Here is a 10,025-nt window from a genome sequence, read left to right on the forward strand (position 1 = left end):
AACCTTTGCAGTGTATAAAAGATAGATATTGAGAAAATAATGTATTTTTTTCTTCTGTTATATAAGAAATGACAAACACGATCATTTGCTTTCTCTATGATGCCTTATTTATAATATAGAGAAAGAAGTTTTAAGTTTTTTTTTTTACATTTTATAACTATTTTTATGATGCACCAATGTACAAGACTTATTTTTTAGGTAAAGTGAGAAAAGTCCATTCATTTATTATGATAGATAATTCTAAATAAAGATAAAATTATAATTTAATACAAATGAGAAATACGCTATTGAGTTGCAGCAAAAAAAATAATAATATTCAACAAAAAATTAAAAAAAAATATTTTGATGTAAGTAGGAGAACATAAAATAGTAAAGTACAGATTACTCAAAATAGTTAAAACTGTCCAAAATCGAATCATTGTAAAGATTAAAATAAGAAATCAATTTAACTGGATGTCTTGTTACTAACAAATTTCAAATCATTATTATTCATTGAATAATGACACGAAGATGAATCATAACGTTAATATCACTATATAAGCTTTTGAGCCTTATCGAAATTTAAGGACTTATTATTTGATCTATCAAGTTTTTACTTAGTTTACTTCTTAATGTTTGAATATTTACAGAGGTATTCTTTTTCTGTGTTTTCTTGTTGGGATTCAATTTCTTCACTTAAATCATAATGCTTGACATTTTATAAATATGTCTCAAGCTTAAACCAATAGGGCCACTTAGTCTTATACATTTTTCTAAAAGCAATGTATATCCTTCATAATTTAAAAATAAAAAAGGTAAGAGTATATAAGCATTTAATGATATAGTAGAAATATAAATAAACATGAGGCTGGATGATGAAATTTTTTATAATAACCTACAGGAACACAATGATTTGTAACATCAGCTCCATTATCATTTAAGATAATATAGATCTAAACAAAATTGATATTAGAAGATGATATGAAATTGAATAAAATGAGGACAATAGAATAGGAGATCACAATTTTTTTTTTGAATTTATCAAGTAAGGAAAATAATATCATGGAAGCAACGAGCAAAGTGAGATAAATTGGTGACATATGATCCTATAAAACAAATCACGGTTCAAATCCTTGTAGTGCAACTTGTTAGAGGCCTAGTGAATTATTTCCCTCATAAAATATTAAAACAACTTTTTTTGTAATCATGCAAAATATGTTTGACCTAGGAAATGAAACAATTGATAAATAAACTCAATTCTGTTTACTTGACCATGTGATTGAATGTCAAATTGCATTCTAAGGTGAGAAAGAAAGTGATATAGTATCAAGATCTTACAGGGATGCAACTAGTATGCAATAAGAAAACAATGTCCTTTCCAATATTTTGCACTTAATAAATTAAAATTGTAGAGTTAACGATGCATTAACAAATGCCTCAACACAACACCAGGAAATATTGACAAAAGCAAAATTGAGAAAATTATAATAATATATCTTATAATCATAAAAGATTATAATAAATAACTTACCAAAGGAATATTAAAATATATTAGGACAATAAAATAATATTTTATACTTACCCAACTCGAAGGGGAATTGGAATTGATTCAATGAATTCTCCAACCTAACAATTTTCATGTTGGATTCGAACACTATATTACACTCGCTTAAAAATGACACATTATAAAATGGCCTCACAAAATCATGGTTGTCAACATGTGGCGATATGCAACACTAGGTTCATAAATATTAATAATGCAGTTGTCAGGTATACAATAAATAGTCATCATATGCCAATTAATTAACCATTTTATCATAATCTTGAAGAGATTTTGGATATGATCAGTAATCATATTATGAAAGATACTAGGAGATATTCTTTTCTTTTCCTGTTATGAGCTTGATTGTCAGTACTCTATATATTTTAAATGAATAAAGAAAAAAGTTAATAAGTTAAAAGTACAATCGCATAATTATGATAGCATCCAAATTGGATTATCACCCATTCTTTGCCACGCATTTACTTTCTTGGTTCATAATATGTATATTATATAAAATGAATTGTTGGCAAAAATCATGGACACTAAAATCATCTAATTTAGATGGACAAAAGCTCCTAGTTGGTTGAGGGTGAATTGGGCTGGACTTCTCTATAATTTGTAAAGGGCTGCACAAAAGTACAGAATTTGCTGGCAACGATCACTGACCTCTAAGAGACCACTAGATTATCCTCCCTAGAATGCTTACAATGATATCTTCTAATTGTGTTGATGCTCATTTGCTAATATACAAATTATCCCTTGAAGTGACTATGACTTTTATAAATGTCCTCTTTTTGAATTATTTGCGACAAAATACTCTTTTTGAGAAAAGAAGAAAGTTTTCATGTTGAAATGGTGGGAAATGGTCATCGTTTCTCAACAACCAAAATTAATGACAATAAATCTTCTCAAAATTATTTCTGTCATGACTCGGCCCGGTGACTCGAATTAACGAGGCGAGAACAGACGGTCAGACGGTGTTTTAAATTTTCATTTGCTGAATCTATCTTCAATACACTGAAAAAGCCACTAAAACTTCAACAAAATATAAAATGAATTAGATATCTTTCATTCGGTGCGCAACATCTACAATACATATTTTCACATCTTCTACTCATTTTGATTATATTAAATTATATATAAAAATATTAGAGTAACTAAAAGTAAGTTACAGCTGATTGAGTAGAACATGTTTCTAAATTACAGTAATTCAAGACAATTGAAATAATATGAATGAGTATTTAATTCATATCATAAGTAATTTCATTTAGATTCATTTTATTTGAAGACTTTTAATATTATGCAAATACTATATCTTTATTTATATCTCTATTCTTTCTCATAAATAATATAACCGGTACATGAGCCACCGTCTAACTTAGTACCAATGAAGGTGCTTTTTATTTCCTTTTCCTTTTTCATAACCTTTTTCATTTACGCGCACGGGTACATTGCGTCCCCAATCAGTATCATAAAGGAGTGCGCTCCATCGGTCAACATGTATATGCAAACATACTACATAAATTATATTATTTACTTTCTCTATATTATTTTATTTCAAGTCTTCTAGTTTAACATGATCAATTGTCTTTAATTAAAAAAATCATGTAACATTAACATTGAGCAATTAAATAATAATAGTGCTTGATGCATCATGCGTAAGAGAAACAAATATCATTATTGTAATTAAAAGATATGAGTACTCATCTTAAACTTAGAAAATAAGCTGTTATACATTATAAAATTTTTTTTCATCTGAAAGTGAGACTTTAATTATGATATTTTCTAAATTTAAATAATGAGAATAAAATTTTATTGCTAAATTAAAATACAAGCACTAATTGAATATATTTAATAAATAGTTAATTATGAGAAAGAAGTTATAATCAATAATATTTTAGATGTTAATTTGAAATTGAAATTATAATAATTAATTATAAATATTAAGTTAGAGAAATAAAATGACAGATGATAAATTAAATTTAATGAAATAATCTTTTATGGCTTTAAATCTACCATCATTGGAATAAAGAGTAAAAATGAAGCAATTAATTTTCTAAGTTTAAGGTGAACACTCATGTCTTTTAATTACAATAATAATATTTGCTTCTCATATGCATGATGCATCAAATATTATTATTATATAGTTGCTCACTGTTAATATTACATTATTTTTTTATTAAATATAATTGATCTTATTAAATTTGAAGACTTGAAATAGATACAGATAAGATAAATGATATAATTTATGTAGTATGCTTGCATGTGCATGTTAACTGATAAAACACACCCCTTATGGTACTGGCTAGGGACACAATATACCCGTGCATGCATATGAAAAATGTTATGGAAAAGAAAAATAAAATAAAAAAGGATGATACCAAATTAGACGACGGCTCCTGTGACAGTTGTATTATTTATGAGAAAAAAGAAATATATAAATAAAGATATTGTATATGCATAATATTGAAAGTCTTGAAATGAAATGAATTTAAATAGAATTACTGATGATATAAATTGAAATGCTTATGCATATTGTTCCAATTATTTTAGGTTACTATAATTTAGAAACATATTTTACTCACTGAGTTGTAGCTTATTTTTAGTTTCTCTAAAATTTTCAGATATAATTTAATATAATCAAAATAAATAGAAGATGTGAAAATGTGTATCGTAGACGTGACGCACCGAATGAAAGGTATCTAATTCATTTTACATTAGTTTATATTTTTTTAAAGTTTTAGTGACTTTATCAATGTATTGGAGATAGATTTTGCAAATAAAAATTTAAATCATCGTCTGACAGTCTTGTTAATTTGAGTCTCCGAGTCGGATTGAGACAATTTCATTGATCTAACATCAAAGCTTCAATCTATCGCCATGGATGTGGTTCTGGCGTGGGGATTTACAATGTTGTATATTTAGATATTGATAAGAAACATTGCCAATAGGCAATCGACAAATCACATCCACCAGACCATTGTTGACCGCTCGAATCAACTCTAATTTAGGTGGAATGCCATGTTAGACCAAAACCGCATCTTTTGGTTTCATTTTAATTATAAAAGGGTGTGATCTCCACCATCTATATTATTAATAACAAGGAGCAATATTTTGAATAAGGACCATAATGACCCTTATGAAAATTAGAAATAAACTCGCATTATAACTCATTTGATAACTTTTACTCTACGAAGAAATAGCTCTTGAGCATTCCTCATCCCGAGTGGAATTCCTCTCTCATCATTTTGCTATTTTACTGTTGCAATATTGGCATTGAACCAACTATCTGTGATAAAGGCAAGAGCATTACCCGTTGTAGCCTAAATACTAAATGGCATTCTTCTCCCATCTATGGTTTTTTAATCGGCACAACAACGACATCGGAGCCATATTCTACAATGACTACAAGCATGTTTCCTACCTACACCATAAGACTGGACAGTGCTTTTCTCTCATTTACAACTCTCTTATCATTTTAGCAATGTTGGACTTGTCATTTACGATAATTTTAAATGTTGTCCATAGACTCCTGGAGATGGAATGGTACTACTCTCATGTCTACAGTCCTATCGCTACAAAAGCGACATTGAACTTGTCATTTATGATGACCGGATGTGCGTCACTTGTCTGTATTTGTAGATCAAACATTATTCGTCTCTAGTTTACAACAACCTACCCCTCGAATAGTGGTTATGGACACGCACCACTCGATGACGATGAATGTATCTCTATCAACTGAAGACTAGATAATACTTTTCTCGTATCTTTTGCTATCCTACCATTACCTCTATGACGATCGTGTGGGATGCACCCCCTACGATGGTTTTTGTAGTGTTGTTCCCCATCTGAAGACTTGATGATGCTTAAGCCTTGTGTTACGATGGTTTCACATATGACTTGTGATGTAGCATTCTGACCTAGCCTTTAAAGGGTAGATTCAAAGCTTCCAATTGCTATGTTGGGTGGCTGTGGATGTGGGGAACACCCTTGAATGGTTGGAGAAAGTTTATTTGAAGTGCAGGTCAAGGAAAGAGGGTTGGCCAAGAGCTTAGGTCAAACCTGCTTTAAGATTATCCTTCAGGATTTCATATCATGGATGGGACTTTATGGTATGGATCTTCTTGGAAGTTATTGGGACAGATTAGGATGTAATATGTAGCTTTTGGAAGGAATCCAATAGGTTTAAGGGTGTTTGATGGAGGTTACACCAAGTTTAGGTCAAGTTGAAATTGGGCTGATTTTGGCTGATCTTGAGGTATGTGATTGGGGGATGGTTTTAATGGTATTTTTGGGGAATGGAGACAATTTGGAAGGGTTAGGGGAATGCTTGTATGGAGTTTTTGGTTGTCTTCCTAGGAGATTGGAGAGTGGTGGAAGGGGGAGGGCCAAATTACATTAAGGGTGCCCTAATTTTATTCAACTACCTGCATGAATCTTATGGATTTATTTTATTGTTATAGGAGCTAGAAAAACTTGTAGAAAGAAGCTAGGATGTCAGGGAAGGAGTAGGAGAGGTGGAAAGAGATTAGCAAGAAATAAGGAGGATGCTTAGGTCTTCTACTAAGAAGAGACATAGAGGTTGGCCATCAAACACAGAACCAAGGAAAATTTTTGCCCTCAAGCACAAAGTCCTAGAAACTCTATCCTCTATATTTTTTATCAATATCTGAAGCTCTAAATAAATATTTAAACTTATATATCTAATCCTAAAATAAAAAAAAAAAGTGGAAATTTTTTAAGAGGGAGTAGAACGGGCCCTTTATAATTATTACCCCAATTAGGGAGCGGTCTCCCCCAACCTTGAAATTTGTAGCATAAGCAAATAAAATGCGAGAAAAATAATAAAATAAAAGCCCTTCACAAGGAGAAAAAGACTTCAAATTTAAAATTCAAATATTAAAATTTAATCTTTGAATTTTAAATTTAAGTCATGCATATAATTTCAAACTTTCTAAGTATGGACTTCAATTTTTTGTTTTAGATAAATATCTCTTGGCCCTTGATCTTGCTCTATTAGTCGGCACTATTATAATAGTGCATAACTTTATGGTTAGCATCAACTACCCTGAGCCTTTTAGAATTTTGTTCTGTAGAGTTGAAATCCAAATATTCTTTAACAAATCCTAGTGCCTGTTTCTATAAATCTTTTTTTATTACCCATGTGTCCTCAGTGGTTGACTTGTTCACCCATTTGATCAAATATATGTGATCCTCAGCTTGATTTATAACATCTCTTCTGTAATAATAGAGTCCACTTTAAAAAGGTTTGATAGTGAGGGTACTTGCAATTTGCTAGAAGTATATCCTACTAAAGAGTTTGCTGCATCACTTGGCGATTAGTTAACTCCTATAAATGAAACAACATTCTCAAAATTGAAAATTATTCCAATTAATAATTCGGATGGCAAATGAAGATGTTATGTATTAGGATCAAGTTTTTTTTTGTAGTTTTGAATGGGTTGTAAGTTTTAGTTTGCAAATTCTTGTATTTTGAGGATGAATATCTCTCAAGATTAATATGAACAAACAAATTATTGTTTTCCTCGTGTTCTTTGAAAAAAGCGGTGATTTACCCTTTCAGCATAGTTAATATTGTTTTTAGGTATTCATTTCCCCAGCTTAGTGTGAAGCACTTGAAAATCTTTTATGAATGTAAAAGTATAATCAGAAATGCATGAGTTGGGATGACAATCACATCCATGGATCTCTTTGTATCAGTGACAATCATTTCCCATTGTAGTAAGGGATCTAATCATCATCAAGGGATGGTTAGCATTCTTTATATGATTTTGTTTTGGTTGGATGATAGGTGTAGAATTATGAGGTGCAATTGGAGGAGCATTTTATATATATTTGACAAATAAAAGTTTGATAAATTGGAGGAGCCTCTATCAACTAATTCACCTTGAAATATCTCTCCATTCGTTATACATGGCATCCTCCCCTTCGAATACCGGCATCTTCAACTTCCTCACTCCTCCAGTGTAGCTATTGTCATGATCCCTCCATATTTCCCCAATGTATCGAGAGTGGGAATCCCACCTTTCCACCTGCCTCACATGACTCAATCCCCATGACTCGGCTTGTCCCCCTCTTTGTTTGGTCCACTTCCCTTGCCCAAAAGACCTCCCATAGTTGTCGGCCACCCCACCAAATCCACCACGACACTCCCTTCATGCTTCCCTCTCATATGAAACCCTATTATGCCCCTTGTCAGATCCCTAGGAGGTGTCTCTTAACCCTCTCCTTCTTTGATGACCTACTCCCCTTTGTTCGAAATGCATCTCATAGTGGTCGACCACTCTACCACCTCCATAAAAAAATTTCCTCCTTGCTGTCCCCTCATCCAAAAACCCTGATCTGCCCCTTATCAGAGCCTCAGCAGGTGGCTCTTGATTAAAGAAACTCTCCTCATCGAACTCCTCTTATTCAATCTCCTTTCCCTTCGCGACTCGGCCAAGGGAATCCCTATCAAATCTTGTCATGGTTAGCCATCAGAATTGTCGGTGGATTTTTTGATTGCATCTCCAAGAGCTTTCTCATCATCTCCTACAATCTTTCAAATCGGTTTTTCATAGATGAAAACCTTCCCTCCATAGTTGAAAATCTTCCTTCGATGGTTGAGAACTCCATCCCGGATTTAATTTGCTCCACTTCGTCTTCCAATGCTTCCATCTTCTTTGCTGGCATTTCTCACCTCGTTCTGATACTAATTTGATACATCTTGGAATTAAAAACAACAAGTAGGCAATAAGGAAAATGCAGGAATCCAAAGATTAGGGTTGAAATTTGATTATCTCTTTAACCAGAAAGAAAGATACAATTGATCTATTATTCAAGAGGTAAATCAGCTCTCCCACGAACGCTAGATGCCGCTAGGAAGCTCTCCAAAATAAAATTACAGCAAACACAAATTATCTCCTCCCTAACCCTAGACAAAATTTTCTCATAAGTAGTCCTAGCACATAATAACACATAGAATCTTCCTAAATAGGATAAAAATAATTTAGAAAACTTCCTAAATAGGATAAACATAATTTAGGAAACTTCCTAAATAATTAAAATCTTCCTAAACACAATAAATATAATTAGGAAACATTTCTAAATAGCTCTCCTTGATTTCTCCTCCTTCCATAATGCATGGCAGTTTTTCTGGACCCCGCAAGGCTGGCTGAACCCTCCCCTTGACTTTCCTCCTGATTCCACCCAGCCCCCCTCCTGCCGTAACAAACACTCGCGCAAAAAATAGGGCCTTCAGAGTACCAGAACTCTTGTATTTAGTAGTCTATTTTTGTTTCAGATAATAAGATTAAGAAAACAAATAAATTAAAAAGTAAATAAAAACAAACCCAACCAGCCCTTTAGATTCGTTAGATTCTTTTAACATTTCATTAGTTGATTTCTGATTTAGCTACGTCTTTTGCAGAAATCTTTTTAATTCCTTCGATACAACTAAACAGGGAAGAGTTACATTGGACTTCAATCAATTCGTTTATTGCAGTGAGTAATAGTACTTCATTGATAACTTCCCTTCAATTACTACAATGCTATAATTGCCATTTATATTTCTTTCCATTACTCTGCGGAGTGCTTACATGTGGCCTTTCACTTAAAAATATTATTTTTAATTTGTTTTTAAGGTTTCGTTTGAAACAGTTTTCTCACTACTTTCTACAATAATTTTTTAGCACAAATCTTTTTTTGAAAACAACAATAGTGGTCAAAAGTTATCCCAAATGAAGTCTAAGATTTCGTTTGGGACAACTTTCTTATTGCTTCTTAAAATAATTTTTAAGTAAAAAATTTTAATTTTTATATTAAAAAATTATTTTAAGAAGCAATAAGAAAACCGTCTCAAACGAAGCCTAAATATAATACTATTGCTTTGATAAATTAGCTTAATTGTTTTACCTGCTTTAATGTTTTTTTTTTTAATTACAGCTGCGAATTGTAGGATGTAAAACTTCCGCTTCCCTAAGATACCCAGCAAGTCTGATTTTCTCAGGTCGGAATTCTGCCATTTTTTTCTGCATATGTAGAATATTGCTGGCTTTTTTAAGAAAAAAATTTGTGAATGTTATTTGCTTAGGCCTCTGTATAAAACCTTGTAACCTCTTGCACGTAGAACTGTTATAGTGTTAGAGGCTGTGTCCAGAGTATTTGTGATCAACGCATTTATATGAGGAATTGTCCCAGTTGTATTTAACTTGATTTTACACTTTGATAATATATTCATCACGAGTGAAAATAAGAAATAAAATCATGAATTATATATTTCTTTTTTTCCTAATTAATCTATGTCATGATTTTGTTTCCCTCCATGAATCATAGGGATGTCAATTTTTGACACGACCCGAAACACGATCCGAACTCGACCCGGAAAAATCCGGCTTAGGGTCAACCTGAACCTGAAACAGGTCTGGTTCGGGCTCAACAAATCAACCCATTTTAAAAAATGGGTTAGGTTTGGGTTGACTCAACAACCCGAAATTGACATGAA

The 10,025-nt window shown here is 32.0% G+C and overlaps 1 protein-coding gene across 2 annotated transcripts in view; it reads left to right on the top strand.

The window, feature by feature from the left end:
* Nucleotides 1–9,799, top strand: part of LOC110100404 (penta-EF hand domain-containing protein 2-like) — a 35,545-nt gene extending 25,746 nt beyond the window's left edge. The window contains exons 9-10 of one of the 2 annotated variants that reach the window (XM_020827895.2): nucleotides 8,952–9,025; nucleotides 9,467–9,799. In XM_020827895.2, coding sequence (XP_020683554.1) covers nucleotides 8,952–9,025; nucleotides 9,467–9,486 — 94 coding nt within the window. In that variant the 3' untranslated portion in view covers nucleotides 9,487–9,799. The remainder of the gene's footprint in view (nucleotides 1–8,951; nucleotides 9,026–9,466) is intronic. The other variant, XM_020827896.2, reaches the window with a different exon arrangement.
* Nucleotides 9,800–10,025: the final 226 nt, after the last annotated feature.

The sequence above is a fragment of the Dendrobium catenatum genome, unplaced genomic scaffold, assembly GCF_001605985.2.
Source record: "Dendrobium catenatum unplaced genomic scaffold, ASM160598v2 fragScaff_scaffold_1220, whole genome shotgun sequence".
NCBI classification, from domain to species: domain Eukaryota; kingdom Viridiplantae; phylum Streptophyta; class Magnoliopsida; order Asparagales; family Orchidaceae; genus Dendrobium; species Dendrobium catenatum.